General features: G+C 38.4%; 1 protein-coding gene across 18 annotated transcripts in view; it reads left to right on the forward strand.

The window, feature by feature from the left end:
* LOC126354708 (MAP kinase-activating death domain protein) overlaps positions 1-22,082 on the forward strand; it is a 684,767-nt gene that overhangs the window by 396,394 nt on the left and 266,291 nt on the right. For all 18 annotated transcript variants that reach the window (XM_050004532.1, XM_050004534.1, XM_050004547.1 and 15 more), the window contains 4 exons: positions 945-1,145; positions 11,647-11,851; positions 12,775-12,879; positions 13,443-13,576. In XM_050004532.1, coding sequence (XP_049860489.1) covers positions 945-1,145; positions 11,647-11,851; positions 12,775-12,879; positions 13,443-13,576 — 645 coding nt within the window. The remainder of the gene's footprint in view (positions 1-944; positions 1,146-11,646; positions 11,852-12,774; positions 12,880-13,442; positions 13,577-22,082) is intronic.

Consider the following 22,082-nt stretch of genomic DNA (forward strand, 5'->3'; position numbering starts at 1 on the left):
TTTGGATAGATGCACTTACTGACACCTTTCTGTTGTAGAATTAGGGAAGGAGTTTCATGGTCATGCATTATGATGTTTTTGGAGAACAGAAATCCCCTTTATTATAAAAATCAACATGGATTCCACAAAAAGAGGACTTGCAAATTTAATGTCAGTATCCGATTGCCCTTGAGAGCCGGGATGCCATAGATAGTGCAGCCCATATTGATGCTGTGTTCCTCTACATTAAGAAGGCATCCATTGCAGTTCCACACTGTCATTTAGTGAACAAATTAAGAACTTACTAAATGTAGGACCGGATTTGTGACTTGTGTCAGGACTACTTACCAGATATAATGGGCCAAATTTGTCTGATGGAAAGTTGATTTCAGGAGTACCCTACTTTGTCCATAGTGATGTAAAGTGGAATGATCATATAAAATTAATTGGCAGGAAAAGAAGATACCAGGCTGAGATTTGCTAGAGGAATCATATGGAAATTTAATTCATCCACAAAAGAAATGGCTTACAGAAAATTTCTTGAATATCCATGTTTTTGCAAGGGATTGTTTAATGGGCATTATGGAGATGCTCAGCAAACTCCAGTAGGAGACACAAGAAGAGGGGTGTTGTGCACGACAGGTAGTCATTCCTCCCGTGCACCATTCACGAATGTATCAGGAAAGGGGAAGTTGCTTAATAGTGATACCAGAAGAACTCCCACACACTGTAAGTGATTGTAGAGTGCAATGTAAATATAGACCTGGACACAGCAAAACAATATTTGTGTTTTAAATGACAAGGATGTGAACAACAAGGTGATACATGTTTAATTTCCCAGTCAGATGTTGTACAAGTAGATATTAAATTGTACAGAATGTTTATTAAAATGTAGAAATAAAATTATTAGCAGTATTGTTGTTTTAAATTCCATTTTCATGATGTTTATGTATGTATATATGCAGCTTACTATCCAGGCCAAAAAAGCAGCTGAAGAGGCTTCAAAATCCGTCCAAGAAGCATCTAAGACAGCTCTGGAAGCCAGTAAGACTGCAGCTGGTGTCAGCAAGAATACATTTGAGGATTTGACCTATGTTGGAAAGAGTACCTTGGGTGATCTAACAAAAAGTGCCAAACAGGCTGCAGCAAAGAAAGGACTTATTAAGGTAACATTTCATCTCGTAATCTTGTATACACTGTAAATCAGGGTCAGTTAACCTTTTTTTCCTACTGCCCACTTTTGTATCTCTGTTAGTAGTAAAATTTTCTAACTGCCCACTAGTTCCACATTAACGATGTTTTATAAAGTACCATAGTGAAGTATCTTTATGAAGTTTATAAAATAGATTTACAGTAAGTTAAGCATTTACCAAATAGTTTATGACAAAATTGTATGAAAACCTAATGAAAAGTTTTTAAAACTTCTACCACCATCTGTGAATTGTGAAAGCTGGAACACCCACTAGTGGGCAGTAGGGACTAGGTTGACTACCACTGGTGTAAATTATAAAAGACTATTAGTTTTTGCAATTGAAATGTAGTACAGTCGTCTTTAGACTTGTGACACTGTCTTGTTTATGAAAAACAATTCTTCTGGTTGGTTGTGCAGTTTTCATTTTTAATTTATGCTTCATAAATGAGTCTTGATTTTTTAAAAGTCATTAGTATTTTAACTGTTTTGATGCTGGCCGCCCTCATTCCTACTGTGTGCAAATATTTTCATCTCTATGTCTAACTGCTTCACAGAACATACACAAAATCTGTTTTGCATATTCTAGTCTTTGCCTGCCTCTGCATTTTCCTCCATGGTTGTCCTTTCTGGTACCAAGTTAAGCATTCCTCGATGCCGTTGCAAGAAACCTAACCAATCTGCTAACTGTTCCCTTCTTCATTCCTTTCCTCCTCTATTTTTTGTAGTATTTCTTTATCTCTTTCCTCTTAATTTTTAATATACTTTGGTAGTATCACATTTAAATGTTTCCAGTCTCTTTTTCTCTGGATCCCCAACACTATACATCTTACTTCCATACAGTGATGTACTCTAAATGAACACTTTCAGTGTCTTACTCCTTGTTTCCATGTAACAGGCCTCTTTTTCCATTTAAGCTTTTTTCATTTGTGTCAGTCTCCCTCTGGTTCTTCCTTATTTTTGTGGCCACCCTGCCTAATATTGTTGTCCAGGTAAGCGAACTATTTCACTAAGTGAACTATTCCACTAATGTGTCATTGCATATTTTTATGTTAGGCTTGTTGTTATTCTTCTTTTTACTACTCTTATCATCTCCATGCTTTCTTTGTCCTTGAGCCATATTGTGTGCTAGGTATGCTGCCAATTTGTTTTAACATATTAACCAGTTTTTATCCACCTTCGCCCATAAGAGCTGTATTGTCTATGAATCTTAACATTTGATTCAGCTCCTGTTGCACACAAGATATGAATTAATTTATTTTGTCTCTTCACTTGTGTCCATAATGACCATGTTGTCTAAGAATCTTAACATTTGACTCTGCTCCTCTTGCACACAATATAGGAATTAATTTTCCTTGTCTGCTCATTACATACCGGATGATCAAAAAGTCAGTATAAATTGGAAACTGAAGAAATCACGGAATAATGTAGATAGAGAGGTACAAATTGACACATGGGGTTTTATTAGAACAAAAAAAATACAAAAGTTCAAAAAATGTCTGACAGATGGCACTTCATCTGATCAGAATAGCAATAATTAGCATAACAAAGTAAGACAAAGTAAAGATGATGTTCTTTACAGGAAATGCTCAATATGTCCATTATAATTCCTCAACAATAGCTGTAGTCAGGGAATAATGCTGTGAACAGCACTGTAAAGCATGTCCGGAGTTATGGTGAGGCATTGGCGTTGGATGTTGTCTTTCAGCATCCCTAGAGATGTTGGTAGCTCACGATACACTTGCGACTTCTGGTAACCCCAAAGCCAATAATCGTACGGACAGAGGTTTGGGGACCTGGGAGACCAAGCTTGATGAAAGTGGTGGCTGAGCACATGATCATCACCAAACGACGCACGCGAGAGATCTTTCACGTGTCTAGCAATATGGGGGGGAGCACCATCCTTACATTCCAGCAGGTGGTTATCAGCCAGGCTGGGGATGATGCAATTCTGTAACACATTGGCGTACCTCTCACCCGTCACGGTAGCAGTTACAAAACCAGAATCACGCATTTCCTCGAAGAAAAAAGGCCCGATAATGGTAGATGTGGTAAATCCAACCCATACCATGACTTTCTCGTTGTGCATGACAGTTCGAGGATTTTTGGTAACCAAAATTCTGCAGTTGTGGGCGTTGACAGACCCTCGGAGTGTGAAATGAGCTTCGTCAGTCCACAACACGTTACTCAACCAATTGTCATCTTCCACCATCTTTTGAAATGCCCTCACCGCAAATGTCCTCCCCTTCACTAAATCGCCAGGTAACAGTTCCTGATGCCAATCGATTTTGTATGGATAGCATCTGAGGGTACGCCTCAATGCCAACCAAACAGTAGTGTATGGAATGCTGGTGAGACATGCGACTGCACGAGCGCTGACTTCCCTGTGCATAGACGAACCCGCTACAGTCTCCATTTCTTCCTGAACTGTCTCAGCAGCATTACACTTTGTGCTAGGTTGGCCACTACGGGTCTGTCGTCTAAACAACCCGTGGCTTTGAATTTTGGCATCTGTCGGATATTTTGTGAACTTACATATTTATTTATTTATTTCCCCTAATAAAGCCCCATGTCATTCCAAGCATGTGTGTCAATTTTTACCTCTCTATCTACATTATTCCGTGGTTTATTAAGTTTTCAAATTTATGCTGACTTTTTGATCACCCAATAGCTGAACATGCAATATTAAATTCACTCATAATAATGTTTCACTTCTCATCTTTCTCCAGTCTTCTAATGACGTCCAGTTTATAGTGGAGTTTGAACATCAAATGTTTGCATTTTGCTGTTTTAGGCATACTTTTGCTCTGTTTGGAAAATATATTCACAGTATGTATAAAACTTTTACTGTACTATAGGCTATTTAATAGTCATACACTGAAATGCCAAAACAACTGGTACAAGCATGCATAGTCAAATACAGAGATACGTAAACAGGCAGAATACAGGGCTGTGGTCGGCAATGCCTATATAAGACAACAAGTGTCTGGCACAGGTGTTAGATCAGTTACCGCAGCTACAATGGCAGGTTATCAAGATTTAAGTAAGTCTGAACGTGGTGTTATAGTCGACGCATGAGGAATGGGACACAGCATGTATGAGATAGCAATGAAGTGGGGATTTTCCCATATGACCATTTCACGAATGTACCGTGATTCTCAGGAGCCCAGTAAACCATCAAATCTCTGAATCCCTGTGGCTGGAAAAAGATCCTGGAAGAATGAGACCAATGACAACAGAAGAGATTCCTTCAAGAGATTCCAGTGCGACCCTTTGGTAAATTGCTGCAGACTTCAATGCTGGGCCATCAACAAGTGTTAACATCTGAACCATTCAACAAAACGTCATCAATATGAGCTATCAGAGCTGAAAGTCCACTCGTGTACCCTTGATGAGTGCATGACACAAAGCTTTATGCCTTACCTGGGTCCATCGACATTGACATTGGACTGTTAATGATTGGAAACATTTTGCCTGGCCAGACAAGTCTCAAATTTTATGGAGCTGATGGACATGTACGGGTATTGAGACGACCTTGTGAATCCATGGACCCTGCTTGTCAGCAGGAGACTGCCCAAGCTGGTGGAGGCCCTGTGATGGTGTGGGGCATGTGCAGTTGGAGTGGTATGGGGCCTCTGATACATCTAGATATGATTCTTGACAGGTGACACATACATAAGTGTCCTGTCTGATCACCTGAATCCATTCATGTCCATTGTGCATTGCAACGGAATTGGGCATTTCCAGCAGGACAATGCGACACCCCACACGTCCAGAACTGCTACAGAGTGGCCCTAGGAACATCCTTCTAAGTTTAAATACTTCCGCTGGCCAGTAAACTCCCCAGACATTTACATTATTGAGCATACCTGGGATGCCTTGCAGTGTGCTGTTCAGAGGCGATCACCACCCCCTCATACTCTTACAGGTTTATGGACAACCCTGTAGGACTCATTGTGCCAGTTCCCTCCCTCACTACTTTAGACATTAGTCGAGTTCATGCCACATCGAGTTGTGGCACTTCTGAATGCTCGCGGGGCCCTACATGATATTAGGCAGGTGTATCAGTTTCTTTGGATCTTCAGTGTATAAGTAGTGGAATTTTGATGTAATACACTGACTTTATCAAAAAAACTATAAAATTGAATCTCACAACACTCATGCAAATGTAGAGTACTGTAAATTTAGGTCTACTGAATAAAGAACTGTTGATACCAATTAGAAGCTAACAATGCAACAGATTTGTCTTGGCGAGACTACATTCAGTGAGGCAGACAATAGCTACTGATGAGATGCCACATGAATGGTTCCGATGTTTCTTGAAGATCTCAGATTGCACTGTCAACTGTACCAAAGATGATTTCCTGATGCATCACAGACTGCCAGGTCTGCCAGATTATAGTGTGTCGGGTAGTCACGGTCTTAGTGTAGTTTGCCTGTCTGAAAATCACAGAATTACAGGAATGTTAAACACAGAGGACTGTAAAGCTGTGACCCAGTTTTTGAAGGGAAAATATGGAGAAAGAAGGAGTTGTCATGTGTAACGCAGTACCGGTCTATGGACCTCCGTAGTTTCTGTGTACATCAGCAATTTAAAGCTTGTGCTTGTGAATTGTTGCTACCAGAATAGTAATTTTTACTTGTTACAGTGAATAGATCCTGACTGGAAAACTGTCAGATATTATTACTAGAAACTGAGTTAACAGTCAAAAGAAAACAAGTGATAGTCTTTGGGGATTTCAATATTAATTTTCTGAGAGATTCAAATAAAAAGAACAACTTAAGGCTCATAATGTGTTCTGCTGTTAATTTTCTCACCAGAATTACATAGGAAAGCAGTACTCTAGTAAACGCACGTCTGTGGGTGATCACCCAGTAGGGAATAGTCTTTCTGACCGTGAAGCATGACTGGCTACAATAAACAACTAATCTGATTAAAATGAAGTAGTATCATGGGAATGGAGTAATTAATGAACAGCCAACAGAAAGTTTCAAGGCAGCCTTACAGGAAGCTGAGTGGAATGATGTGCCATATATCAGTCTCAAATTAATATATTTATAAATGGATTTCAGTCAGCTAAGTATGGCACTACTAAGACATCAGCTAAGTACTAGGTTGCATAAGGGATCATAATATCACGTGCAAGGAAATGAATTTTTATGGAATGGCAAAGACAAAAAGAGAAATAGAACTGATTTTACTGTTTTAAAGAAAGTGATGAAAAATTAAAAAAAGGTAAAATAACATACGAAAACAGTAATTTAGATAGTAAAAGGTAAATCTAAATGGGCAATACTGGGAAGAAAAACCGGGAAATCAGTTAAGGAAAGTATTGTGTTTGTTGTTAAAGGAAACAGCCAAATGATATAATTATGGCAGTCAGATAGACAACATGTTTAATAATTACTGGTTTGAAATAGCTCTGAGGATTGGTGTGGATAGTTCAAGAGATAAACAAATTGGATATATACAAGAAGCAATGCCTCATACACTGAGGCAAATTACGATTACTCTTATTATCTGCCAAAGAAATTAAGAGTGTAATTAACTCCCTCAAAATTAAAAGCTCTCATGGAGTTGCTAATGTCTCAGGTTTATTACTAAAATTTTGTTCTTTACTAATATGGAATGCTTTCAGTCACAAATTCAACACATAAGTGTCATGGAAGATGTTTCAAGACAGACTGATAGGTGTTGATGTCAGCTCCATTTGGAAAAAATAGCAGCAAGATTGATATTAAAAATTACTGACCAGTGTTGCTGCTTATCTCTTCAAAGGTACAGGAAAAATTGTGTATGCAAGACCAAAAGACACTTCTCTAACAATATGAAGGATAACCCAAAAATAACCTGCATTTCCTTGTAGAAAGCATTTTCTTTATTGTTTTTCAAATCAACATTAATCTTCTGTAAAGTGCTGTTCATTAGCGTTAATTCACTTGTCCAAATGTTCATGCCAGTGTTGGAGGCACCTTTTTAATTCATTCTCTTTGATGTCTGCTAGCACCTTTGTGACGTGTTGTACATATTCAGTATCAGCAAAACACTTAACTTCCAAGTCTCTTTTCATTGTCAGGAACAGGAAGAAGTCTGGGGGAGCTAAATCTGGCAAATAGTGCTCATAGGTCAAGGTAGTTGTCTTTGTTGAGGCCAAAAACTGGTGAGCACTGAGGGCTCTGTACACGGTTATATCGCTGTGATGCAGGAACTGCTTGCCAGACTTCCACATAGTGGGATGTTTTTGCTCCAAACTTCTGTGAAACCTTTTTATAACCTCCATATATAATGGTTGATTTAATATCTGATTTTGAGGGACAAATTCTGAGTGCAAGAACAGGTTGATGTCATCTTTGTATTTGATTTCACCTGCCGAATTCTTTTTGGATCAGGTGAGCCAGTTGACTTCCATTGTTGTGACTGTTGTTAACTATCTGGATCATACCCATAGCAGTATGCCTTGTTGCCTATTCTGTGACAGGCTTGAACACTCAGAGGGCCTTAGACACGGGTTCACAGGTAGATGCCGTGTTTCTTGACTTCCGCAAGGCGTTTGACACAGTTCCCCATAGTCGTTTAATGAACAAAGTAAGAGCATACGGACTATCAGATCAATTGTGTGATTGGATTGAGGAGTTCCTAGATAACAGAACGCAGCACGTCATTCTCAATGGAGAGAAGTCTTCCGAAGTAAGAGTGATTTCAGGTGTGCCGCAGGGGAGTGTCATAGGACCGTTGCTATTCACAATATACATAAATGACCTGGTGGATGACATCGGAAGTTCACTGAGGCTTTTTGCAGATGATGCTGTGGTGTATCGAGAGGTTGCAACAATGGAAAATTGTACTGAAATGCAGGAGGATCTGCAGCGAATTGACGCATGGTGCACGGAATGGCAATTGAATCTCAATGTAGCGAAGTGTAATGTGATGCGAATACATAGAAAGATAGGTCCCTTATCATTTAGCTACAAAATAGCAGGTCAGCAACTGGAAGCAGTTAATTCCATAAATTATCTGGGAGTACGCATTAGGAGTGATTTAAAATGGAATGATCATATAAAGTTGATCGTCGGTAAAGCAGATGCCAGACTGAGATTCATTGGAAGAATCCTAAGGAAATGCAATCCGACAACAAAGGAAGTAGGTTACAGTACGCTTGTTCGCCCAATGCTTGAATACTGCTCAGCAGTGTGGGATCCGCACCAGGTAGGGTTGATAGAAGAGATAGAGAAGATCCAACGGAGAGCAGCGCGCTTCGTTACAGGATCATTTAGTAATTGCGAAAGCGTTACGGAGATGATAGATAAACTCCAGTGGAAGACTCTGCAGGAGAGACGCTCAGTAGCTCGGTACGGGCTTTTGTTGAAGTTTCGAGAACATACCTTCACCGAAGAGTCAAGCAGTATATTGCTCCCTCCTACGTATATCTCGCGAAGAGACCATGAGGATAAAATCAGAGAGATTAGAGCCCACACAGAAGCATACCGACAATCCTTCTTTCCACGTACAATACGAGACTGGAATAGAAGGGAGAACCGATAGAGGTACTCAGGGTACCCTCCGCCACACACCGTCAGGTGGCTTGCGGAGTACGGATGTAGATGTAGATAGATGTAGATCTCCAGTGACAAGTGTCAGCATGAACTTTGCTGCCCCTCTTTGCATCCTCAATCAAGAGTCAAAATGGACTGAATTGAGCTCCAGGACAACCTGGATAAGTCCGCAAGTTGGTTAATTGTCCTGCATCAATCTTTGTTGATCAGATCAAGGATTTTTCTGATGTTGTCCTCACTTTGAGCTGTTGAAGGGTAAGCAGAATGGGACTGGTCTTCACAGACTATTTTTCCATTCTTAAACCAGGAAAACCACATGCACACTTGAGTTTTACTAAGAGCATGTTCTTTGTAAGCTGTTTGCATCATCACAACAGTTTCCACTGCGTAGCCATTTTCTCTTGTAACTTCTGCACTGTATTCATGTTCACAGAACTGCCAGAGTAACCACGCTAGCCACATTTTGATGACACCTCCTGGTGGAATTACCTGGGAGAGGTCTTGCAACAGCCCTCTTGTGGCCCAACCTGTTGTTACAAGTACACAGTGCACAGCATTACAATTCTGATTATTTTTGGGTCCTCCCTCATAATATTAGTCAGTCTCAACTAGGAATTCAAAAGTGTCTCTTCACAGTACATGCAATTTTTCAATTCACAAGTCAGATGATGTGGAACTGAAATGATGAAATATTGACAATTTTTATATTCTTTGACTTGTTATAGAACTTGACTGTGTAATTTACAGCAGAGAAGTTGAAATATTATGACATCAGAGTTACTGTTAGTAGCTGTGTTATGCCGTCTCCAAGGTAGCCCCTGCGAGCCGGCAACACATCTAAGACCACACAAGACTGAGGTTGTCTATGCCCAAGGCGTAAGCAATGGTAAACATTGGCTGTTTTGGAAACAGACATTCCGTGTACTACTTCCTGCAGAAGGAGTTCGAGATGGCCTGCAGGAAGTATTACTACACCGACATATGATTGGCTGGCCAATACTATTTAAAGGCTAGAACCAGCACTGGACGTCAGTTCACATTGAATACCGACCTCTAGGATGTCTCCACAGAAGACTACATCTTCGCCATCAGAATAGGACTTGGAATTAAGTGTATGTGTGTTACCTCGGACTCTTGTGGGGAACTTAGAAGTTATCTTTTGTTGCCTCTAGTAGGAAATTCTTTCTGGCTTTGTGATTGTAACTTATTGCTGTTATTCAGTCATTTCCATGTAGACTCACGTAAATAAAAGTTGTGTTGTAAAAACTTTCAAAATTGTCAGTTACAACAAGCTGGATTTCATCCTATCTAACTAAATGGATTCAGAGTGTTGTATTAAGAAACCCAAGGAGTGTACACAATGAAACAGTTTCTTCAGAATTTGAATAATCACTACGTGTGTATCACAGGGACAGACATTGGATCTGCTTTTCTTTTTGTTACATGTACATGATTTTACGTTGTACAGTCTAAAAACAGAAAAAGGTGCCTTTATTGATGATGCTAGTGTTACAATGAAATCTAATCAAGCCTAAGTGAGTCACTTCAGCAGATGAAATGTAAATATTTTTTTTAATTATTGGCTGGATCTGTGCAAACAGACTGTCACTGAATTTATATAAAACTCAATACATGCAATTCAGTACTGTGTGAGTCCTGAACACACCATCAGAAATAATACAGGAGGGTATATCATTAAATGAAATATATGCTTTAAACAGTGGAAAATATTTTCACATTATTGTCAAATATATATTTTAAATTTGTGGGTGGTTGTATCAGTGAGAACCTGAACTAGAAGTCACATGTTTCAGAACTTAAACATCCAAGCTCTGCAGCTTCTACAGTTCATATATCAGATTTTAGACATTGAATATATCAGAAAGTTGAATTATCTTTCCTGTTTTCATTCACTGGTATCTTATGGCAACATATTCTTGGGTAAATTAGCAATGAAGAAAAAAATTTATGTTGCACAGAAGTGTGTGTAGTAAGGATAATGTAGAATCTCATGTAGACTGCTTTGTAAACAGTTGTGCATACCAACAACAGCCCACAGTACATTTGCTCTCTGATGAAATTCTTTGACAACAGTCACTGATTGGAAGCAAAATATTTTACAATATAGCCAGTATGTAAATTCAGATTCTAAACCTGTTCCTAATAAGTTTGTATCTTATTTCACTGCACAGGGATTTCTGTTTAGTTCAGATACTCCCTCGTATGACTACTCTGTAGGCTCCTGACCACTATTAACCTTACTTGTGGTTTGTTGCCTGTCTCATCAGATTGTCCCTCTATTCATTGGATTTCCTTTGTCCACAGCCTCCAGAGCACTGAAGATGTAGTTATGTAGATGAAAGTTATGAGGCTAACAGCATTTCTTGTATCTGTTGCCTGATCTTGCAGTTGAACCAGGGTCCAGTCATCTGTTCTACTTCTAATCTTACTACTGCCAGCTGCAGCTCTCAAATATTCTAATTCCACCTATGCTCCTGCTAAGTCAGCTTTGAGTTTTAAATCAGCTGCTGCTCCTCGAAATCTGTGGAATGATAACTTAACTACTCTAACACCATACGCCAGCTATATCTCCTTCCAAACAGATTGCTTCATACCCTCCAACTTGGAAAAAGCATAGACAGTCTTCACATTTTTAGCCATTTTCACAGCCTGTGGCAGTTTGTATATTTGTCCATTGTCCCAACATTTATTTAGCCAGGACATATTATTAAATATTAACTGCTCAACAAAAGTAGTATTGCATGATATTTTGTTGTTATAGTTAATTTAAAATGACTGCTTATTATACATATTTTATATAAAAACAGATTTATGGCCCTAGTCTTTCTGGGTAAATAAAGAAAATAGCTGACGTACCAGATGTAAACTGTATTGCAACGTTTTCATATAACATACATTCACAGCCCAACCAACAACAGCAGCACCAACAGCAACAGCAGCAGCAAGGAAATATCCAGACAGCTACTGGACAGCCAGGAGGTGGTCCAAACAACTTATTGGTTCAGCCTGATCTAGGCCGCACTGCAGGCAGAGACTTCTTCTCCAATGTCAGTTCGGAGCTGAATGGCATTGCAGCCCAGACCTCCAGCATGTTCAGTGGCTTCTTTGGTTTGTGCAAAATTTCTACTATATAAAATAAATCCTGAACATAACTAAATGCTAAAAATGAAATACAAAAGTTACCAAAAATAGCAATTGTAAGGTTAATGTAACACAGGATATATTAGAATGATTCAGATAGAAGTGTTAAAGAATGATGCTGAGTAGTGAGCTTTTAAATTACAGAAACGTTTAGAACACATCAACTAACATAAAATGAAGAGTCACAACAAATTCAGTTTCAGGTACTATCTAGGAAGAGGTTCAAAATAATCCTCATGGTAATGTATGTTTGTTGTGTAGACTATTTCTGTATGCACTTTCACATTTACTGTCAGCTCCATCATCCAGCCAATAGCAAGAAGTTGGATTCCCTTGATAAATAGTATAGACAATCTCATGAACATTATCTCTTTGATAATGCAATTCCTTCCACTAATGAGGCAGATACACGTAGCAAAGCAGCAGCATAAGATTGCGTAGAATAAGTTTCGAACTGATGACTGTCACAGGGGTATGAATTATATAACATTTAAATGGGTTGCAGACATACTTAAAATCTGAACAGTATGATAATGAGTATAGGAGGATTTGTTTCAATACATGAGATAAAAATTACAGGCTTAGTGGAGAAAATGATAGATATGTTTCAGGAAGGAATACTAATAAGATATACATCTACATGTTATGTTTGATATGACTTGTTGGTTTTAGGTTAGAAAATATGCCAGAGGAAATAAACATTATGAACATTATGATGTCAAGGGTCTGTGCAAGAAAGTTTGTGCCTAGTTTGTCACTGTTAGTTCCAAGAGACAGTTTTTGGTATTTGTTGTAACAATGTTTTTTACTTAGTTGTACTTATTTATATTTAACTCTTTTGCTAAATCTGCTTATTACAAGAAAACATTTTACAATATTATTTGTTTCAGGATCAAAAAGTTCTTCTAGTCCTAGAAGCGGTAGCCCTGGAACGGCAGCTGCCACTGTCACCAAGCCCAAAGAAAAGGCACAGCCATTTGGTCCTTTTCCTAAAGGTAAAATGTGATAAACCTCTGAACTAGCATAAAATAGTGTTTTGTCCAGTATCCCATGAAAATGTTTATTGATCTTGTTTTTGTCTGAATTTTTCGTATTCTCATAAAAAAATAATTTTTTTTTCTATCTCTTAATACTATGTACTTCAAAATGTTCTAAGACCGTAAGTTTTGTTGAAAAAAACTTTAATCTGGCTATATTTTTGACAAAAAATTAACTGTTGTAATTGTGTACATATTATACCATGTCATAAAAATGATGCATTTTTGTGTCCCTGCATAAAATTGTTGTTATTTCTATACAGAACGGGTTACTTTGCCAAGTGTTTTACAGAGAAGGTCTACTTCTCTTGCTATGACAGAAAACCACAATCAGTTTGGTTCTTAAAGGGAACTTATAATACTTGTAGCATGAAATATCCAGAAGTTAAAAGGGAATCACAAGCATAGTTAAAGGTTATTTGTTTACTGTTCTGTAAAATAATGGAGCACCCACAGTGCAATAACATAGATTTTCTTTCTTTCATAATTTTTAAAATGTGCTTTTTCCATTTCTGTATTAGGCCGTAAGGGATTGGTAGAAAAATCATCTCTGATACGACATACAACTACAAAAAGCAGGCAAGAAGAATTGCAAAGAATACAGAGTGCTGAACGTTCCACCACAAATTCTGAGAACCAAGCTTTCCTGAAGGATGTAAGTACTTTCCTTGTTTATGCAGTGTTTTTCAGCATATTTTTTTAAATTTAAGCCACAGTAATTATAATTTACTCTCAAGGCAGCAGAAACCATTCGTATTTTTTTTATTTATATCACAAGAATTGTTACTTATCAGCAACATGACAGAAACTTTGAGATAATAATCATAATTTTACGCATTCATAATTTTTAAGTTGATGATCGGTTGGAAAGTGAGAGTGACTAGGTAGCAAAAAGTCACAAATATCTTATGAGCATTCAGACAGGTTCAAAGGAGGTTGACATAAGAGCAAATTCAATAGTGATCAGTTGTCATTTGTGGATAAACTGTAAACTGGTGAGTGAACTTGATAGAAGGCAAGATAATATGGAAAGAAACAGAAGGATAAATAATAAGGAGGCTGGGATGAAATGGAGATGGAGGGTAAAAAAACAAATAAAAACAGAAACACGCCATAACTGTACATAATTTGGTAAATACTCGTACACTTGAAACAGAAAAGTTGTTGTATTAAGAAAAAAGATGGAGAACATAATGGAGAAATTGAACAGAAATGCAGGCATTAAATAATTGTCTCATCATAAGAAAATTCATATGAGAGTTGACCTTGCGTTGACTACCTCATAGTATTCTGAGTTTATTCAGTAATTGTATATTGCAGATAACTGGAGAAAACATATACTACCAGTTTAACAAGTATCTTGTTCACAGTAATCTTGAAAATGAAAGGGGGGAGTGAATTTCAGAGTTGATACTGGCATCTGGTACTGTCTGATAGCAGCAAGATGATCCACAAGTTTAATATTTGAAGCTGTCAGTTAATTCTGTTGACAGTCTCTCACAATCTTATTTGGTTACTCTGAGTATGGAGTGATAGCAAACTACAGCGAGTTATTTTCATGCAAGATGAAGATTCCAGAATGTATGTCACTGTCTCTCTCACTTGGCCAAAGTATTTGAATCAATGTTATATTTTATGGCAGCTGCAGATTTGTGATACAAGGACTAGTGCTCAAGTCCATAATAGTAGCCTCAAAAGAAGGGTGTGTGTGTGTGTGTGTGTGTGTGTGTGTGTGTGTGTGTGTGTGTGTGTGTGACATCTCTTCATGAGTGTTCCAAACATCTTTTTCCATGTTGTAGATATTTAATTATTTGTAGTGCAAATTTCTATTATTATGTTCTTCCTATATGGTCATTACATTTATATATATTTTTATCTATTATATTCTTTAATCATCCAGCTTTAAACTTTTTCTTAATTTCTTGATTCTTTTTGTTGTACCTGATTTTGTACTTTGACAGTATTATGGAAAGGATATATTGTTACTTACTATATAGCAGCGATGTTGAGTTGCAGACAGGCACAATAAAAGACTATTAACTATGTGAGCTTTCAGCCAGAAGGCCTTTTTCTGAAATAGAAAGCCTGTGTCAGGCAGCGAGAGACAGTGTTTGTGAGTGTATGAGCTGCATTTGCAAGAATTGCCTAGGTCTCTTACATTTCATGTCACTAAAATAAATTTTCACTTTATAAAAAGTTTCTTTTTTTTAACACACTTTGGTTGTCGTCTTTGAAGCCTGTCTGAATATACCTTTTGAAGCTGTTCAGTTATTAATATGTTCTTATTATAGGAAACCATTCTGTAGTTGAGTAAATCATACAAATGGGTTGCCGTCGTATGGTTTGTTTATTTTTGGGCTTCTTTCCTACTGAGCCTTTGAAGTGGTCATATACACCACAATAGAAATCTCTTCACTAAAAGCATTGGGAGCGTATCCAAGCAGATGCAGTCTTCTAAAATTGTCTCATGGTAGCCAATTCCTGTGAAAAATACTGTGAACATTAGCTATATTACATTTTGATTTATTATCAGCTGTGGGTTACCAACAGGAGAATAAACAGTGCTAATGTACTATTAATTGGAACATAGGATGTCAGAAGCTTGGATTATGTGGTGAACATGAAAATCTGAATAGAGGTTAGATAATTACATGGAGACAGAATGGTTTGACAAAAATTACCTAAATATGGAAGTACTGTTGACAGAAACACTTAAAGTGGAAAATACTTAATCTAGTTTTCAGATTTTGTAAATTTCGTCTTCTGGAAGGCTAGAGGGATTTGTTGGGAAAGTTCAGAAAAAAGGAGCAGCTCGCTCAGATACTCCTTTCAACATTAAGTTTTTGCCAAAAGTACTAGAAATTTCATCACTTGCAGATAAGAAATAGCCAGCCATTATGCCTCCACTCTTTATTGACTTTTCCCAGTGATACACTTGAGTTGAATAATTGAGAAGAATTAATTAAGTGAAATGAAAAATCAGTCAGTGAACAGAAAGACTGAAATCCAGATTAATTGTCATGTTGACAAGGCCATAAAAATTGTGGGCAATAAAAGTGAGTTCCTTTTCAAAGAGACAAACCCAGCATCTGCCTTATGTGATTCAAGGAAACCATCTAAAACGTAAATCCTGGTGTTTGGATGGAGATGCATTGTAAATGTGAATTCGGTGTATTAACCACTGTTCCATCTTGTTCAGTCAGTGGGTGAAGGACTGAGATCAGCTATAAAGGTAATATATAACTCTCTAATTGAAAGTAAGCAGTAATTAGAACTGTAACACATTGAGTGTGTATGACCACTGGTGGAGGGGTGGGATGACATTCTTCTGTTTGTATGATGGCACAGCTGTTTCCAATGCAGAATGTGGGCATTGAACAGTGGTTGTTAGTTTCAGTTTCTAGTTAGCAAGATGACAGTAGCTGAGTTGAACTCTTTTGTTAACAATTTAGTACATAGGACATTTAGTACATAGTTGGAGCAAAGAATGTGCTCACATCGTGCCAGTGCGGTGTGGAATCCACCTCTGGACTACGCAAGTGAAGTGGTGGCAGCACACTGCTCACAGCAAGAAGCCCAAAACTCTGACATGAGCAATATCACTAGGGTGGTTGTGTCTCACACAAGTACTACGAGAAACTTCAGCTGCTGATGGCTCAACAATGGTGGCTAAAACTACAAGGGGCAACTTAACATTGCAGTCTGTTCCAGAAGTCAACATGCGATTAGCAAATAACAAACAAATAATGGCTCCTCAGTGGATAGTTAATTGATGGATCATCTGGCTGCACAGAGGCCAAAAGGCTTGACTGAATGACGTATGCTTTGATGGCTGGATGGGCATGTATAAATTGTGCCTTTGCTGCTGCTGTTGATGGTGTCATGTAGCAAGGTTGGTGCAATACTCATTTGGCATCCTGTATGTTGGGTTGTCATAAGGCCAATAGTCAATGCTCTGGTGATGTCACATGTGAGGAAACTCCAGCTATGGGCATGAAGTGTGATACACTCCTCTTCCATTTAGAAAGCTAAGTCTACAAACTCTGCATCACAGCTATTTCTGAAGACTTGTGCAAGGAACTGAGAATATGTATCTACAGTCATACATTTGGACTCCAATAGTTACCATAATAAACATTTTTCACTTTATTTCAACCATTTATGTGACATATTTAAATTAATCTTAGCCCAATAAATGCTTAGATTCTTCATGTCAATTGTTTGCTTAAGCTATATTGTTGTTATAGACCTGTATGCAAAAGTATGGTGAGGGTGAGATTTGAAAATATTTTCCATCAGTAGCAGACATGAGCTCCACCTACCGTGATCAGGACCCACAGCTGAGCAGTTGACTGATGAGGAGATTCCCAGCACGATAAGTAGGTACTGGCAGTCTCTGTAGTAATTGTCCCACACTGATACATTTATTTTGAGTAGGGCTTAATTGGTACAGGGAAAGGGAAAAGTTGGGTCTAGCGGGGCAGTAGGTGAAATTTTCGATGATGAAGATTTCAGTCGGGAGAAGTTCAGAGGCACAGAGCAGGGAGCATGTAATTTTTTTGCTTTCTAGGCACCATTCAGTGTCTTCCCATATTTGCAATAGCGTACCCCATGACCTTAATGAACACAGAGGGTTGTGTGTAGCTCCAGGAGGAACTGGATTGCTTCACTGTGCCATTCTTCTCCTTTGTACCATTTCCCTCCTCCCTCTTGATGTAGCTGCTAGTAGTGGTAGCAGAACTTCTGGAGTGCCTCTAAGAGGTCATATCTGCTCCACATGTACAATAGTGGTTTGAATCAGAAGTAGTAATTTAACATTAATCAGAGATGTCACTTCCGTTTCATAGGAGGTTTACTGATATCACTTGTTAAACTTCTTTGGTTTCATGGTAGGAGAGTATGCACTAGTTAGTATCATACATGTACCAATGTGGAATTTTGGCAGTGTGACTTTCCTTTGTAGTTTCTTTTTAAATCATGTACACTTTATTTGGAAGCAATTGCAAATAAGGTTGACAATAAGGAACGATTATCAAATTTGAGTGTTAGGACATAACGACAAATTAAAAAAAAATTAAGCAAGTTGCACTCATGGCTGAAGGCCTTATTGATCAGAAATTCAAATTATTTGTCAGCTGGAGGCCCCAATAGTAATAACTCTATAAACAATTTGACACCTGAAGGCCTGGATAACAAATACTTAAGAACCAATTAAACTTCTCCAAGAGATACTAAAATATTTTTAAAAAAATACAATCATCAAAATTTCACTGTTAAGAGACAATATCTAATTAAAAATTGCGCTCATGGCTGAAGGCCTTTTTGACAAGAAATACAAATTATTTGTGAGCCAAAGGCCCCAATAGTAATAACGCAAAAAAACAGCTTCACAGCTGAAGGACTGGATAGCAAATTTTTGAGAAGCAATTAAACAGCAACGGACTTGGAAGAGCAACTAAACAGAATGGACAGTGTCTTGAAAGGAGGGTACAAGATGAACATCAACAAAAGCAAAACGAGGATAATGGAATGTAGTCGAATTAAGTCAGGTGATGCTGAGGGAATTAGATTAGGAAATGAGACACTTAAAGTAGTAAAGGAGTTTTGCTATTTGGGGAGCAAAATAACTGATGATGGTTGAAGTAGAGAGGATATAAAATGTAGGCTGGCAATAGCAAGGAAAGTGTTTCTGAAAAAGAGAAATTTGTTAACATCGAGTATTGATTTAACTGTCAGTAAGTCTTTTCTGAAAGTATTTGTATGGATTGTAGCCATGTATGGAAGTGAAACGTGGACGATAAATAGTTCAGACAAGAAGAGAATAGAAGCTTTTGAAATGCGGTGCTACAGAAGAATGCTGAAGATTAGATGGGTAGATAACATAACTAATGAGGAGGTATTGAATAGAATTGGGGAGAAGAGGAGCATGTGGCACAACTTGACTAGAAGAAGGGATCGATTGATCGATTGGTAGGACATGTTCTGAGACATTGAGGGATCACCAATTTAGTATTGGAGGGCAGTGTGGAGGGTAAAAATCGTAGAGGGGGACCAAGAGATGAATACACAAAGCAGATTCAGAAGGATGTAGGCTGCAGTAGCTACTGGGAGATGAAGAAGCTTGCACAGGATAGAGTAGCATGGAGAGCTGCTTCAAACCAGTCTCAGGATTGAAGACTACAACAACTACGAGAGATAGTTAAGGAACAATCATCAACATTTCAGTGTTAAGATATTTTGTCTAATTAAAATTTCTGAAGACAAGTTACACTCATGGCTGAAGACCTTACTAACAAGAAATTGAAACTCTTTGTCAGCTGAAGGCCCAAACAGTAATAATTCAAAATTAATTTAAAAAAAAAACAATCATTATAATCTGACCAAATCAAGAGAGAAGTGGGCCTTAGACAGTGCTACAAGGATACACCCGGGGAAGTCGCTCAACTTTGTAAACGATGAGACAGGCAGCCAGGAGTTGTATTCACTTAACCGGATGGCAACTCATACTAGTGACAGTTTAAACACAGACCAACACTCCTGCAAAATCTACCTAATGTCTGATAACCAGTACAATGATGGAATAACCCAGGCAAGGCGGAACCAGCGGACAGCACTGCATCTTCAGAATCTGGTGTTCAGAACATCCAGAAGCAGAAGAAATCACTACGACCAAAGTAGTCCAAAAGAAACAAAATATCCAACCACAATCAAGGAGGTTGTCAAACTTCATGCCTTACTCGACAGCAGCGGCAAGGTGAGGAAAGGTACACTGCCATGAAAATAAGCTAACCTCCAGGGCAGGTAACCAAGACATTAGCGGCCACTGGTTGAACTTCATCAATAATAACACAAGGAATTCAGTGATTAATAATAAGAAGTGGAGGCTGGCTAATTAATTTCACCAACTCCAAACACTCTTCATCTCAGCAACCCTGTTAGCAGCAATGCGTGAACAAATGGCATGATCTCAAAATAGTGGAGATTTTACTACTGGGTTAATGTTCACTCAACTCAAACATCCTGGGTCTGTTGGACAATGAGGTTGTGGTCATTGCAACTACAGCCCCTATATCCGGCAGTGCCTGCATGCTGCCAGTGGTCCCAGCAAGTCCTTGCACTGCCGGACCTCACTGCTGCTCCATCCCAACCGAACTCTCTGACACACTCTGACCAGGAAAAACACTCGATGACCCTCCAAAGATAGTACCACCATACTAGATATCGATAACTGCTGTTGCTGCCACTCGTGGACAGACAACACTAGCAAACATTGTGTCGCTAGTAAAGACAAGAAGAAAACATTGTGCCCCTATCTCTGTTAGACCATGTCAACCTACCAGCAGCAACAAAGTGAGCCGCAACACAGCCCAGCAGACAGCAGGGCTTTTGTAAATATTAAGCAGGCCACCTCCATGCCCACGCTCTCATGGTGCCCATTCAAAAATGTCTGTCATTGTCTGTTAACTATTTGTAACTTTCAGAAAAGTGTCATGAGTGGCAAATTTTGAGTAAAATCTACACATTTTTCCTGTTGCCAATTTACTTCTTTTACCAAAACGCAGTGTAGTTTAAACAGTCTCATCTCACAAACATGTTATGCAGAAACAATAGTGAGAGAATTCTGAAACAGTGGTTTACCAAGTTTATTAAGTGAGGAACTGAGGAAAAAGGGTTAGTATCTTGTGTCTACATCCACATCTTCATGGATACTCTGAAATCACATTTAAGTGCCTGGCAGAGGGTTCATCGAACCACCTTCGCAATTCTCTATTATTCCAGTCTTGTATAGTGGGCGAGAAGAACGAACACCTATACCTTTCCGTATGAGCTCTGATTTACCTTATTTTATCATGATGATCATTTGTCCCTATGTAGGTCAATGTCAACAAATATTTTCACATTTGGAGGAGAAAGTTGGTAATTGGAATTTTGTGAGAAGATTCCTCCACAGCAAAAAATTCCTTTGTTTTAGTGATGTCCCTCTCAAATTCTGTATCATTTCAGTGACACTCTCTTCCCTATTTTGCGATAATACAAAATGTGCTACCCTTCTTTGAACTTTTTCAATGTACTATGTTGTCCTATCTGGTAAAGATCCCACACTGTGCAGCAGTATTCTAAAAGAGGACAGGCAAGTATAGTGTAGTGCAGGCAGTCTTCTTAGTAGATCTGTTACATTTTCTAAGTGTCCTGCCAATAAAACATAGTCTTTGGTTAACCTTCCCCACAACATTTTCTATGTGTTCCTTCCATTTTAAGTTGTTCATAATTATATTCTGTTGTAACTTCAAGTTGAACAAATATATTTCAAGGAAGATGCAGTACATGAAAGCCACAGATCAAGTAAAACAGAGTAAGACGTGTGTACACTTTAACAGTCAAATCGTAACTGAGTCCAAGTCTAGGGGCCACTGGCTGGCTGGCCGCTTAGGTGGCACTGTTGCTGCATGGCTGGCAGACAGTGCCGCATGTAGAGGACGCGCGTAACTGCACAGTGGCACTTTGAAAGATCGACGAGTCACAACAAATTCCTAGATATTTAGTTGAAATTACTGCCTTTAGATTTGACTGATTTATCAAGTAACTAAAGTTTAACAGACTCCTTTTAGCACTCAAGTGGATGATCACACACTTATCATTATTTTTAGGGTCAATTGCCAATTTTTACACTATAGAGTTATCTTTTCTGAATCTTTTGTGATTTTTTTTGATCTTCTGATGACTTTACTAGTCGATAAACAACAGCATCATCTGTGAACACCCTAAGATGGCTGGTCTCCAAAATCATTTACATAGAGAAGGAACAGCAAAGGGCCTGTAACACTACCTTGGGGAATGCCAGCAATTACTTCTGTTTTACTCAATGACTTTCCATCTGACTTTCCTCTCTGACAGGAAATCATGAATCCAGTCACATAATTGAGACAATATTCCATAAGCAAGCAATTTCACTACAAGCTACTTGTGTGGTACAGTGTGAAAAGCCTTCTGGAAATTCAGACATATGGAATCAATTTGAAATCCGTAGTCAGTAGCAATCAGCACTTCATGTGAGAAAAGAGCTGGTTGATCAAACAATAGAAAATCCAGGATGGAACGTAACAATACCGGAGAAGGAAAGTTGCTACTCACCATATAGCCGAGATGCTGAGTTGCGATAG

The sequence above is a fragment of the Schistocerca gregaria genome, chromosome 3 (genome assembly GCF_023897955.1).
Source record: "Schistocerca gregaria isolate iqSchGreg1 chromosome 3, iqSchGreg1.2, whole genome shotgun sequence".
NCBI classification, from domain to species: domain Eukaryota; kingdom Metazoa; phylum Arthropoda; class Insecta; order Orthoptera; family Acrididae; genus Schistocerca; species Schistocerca gregaria.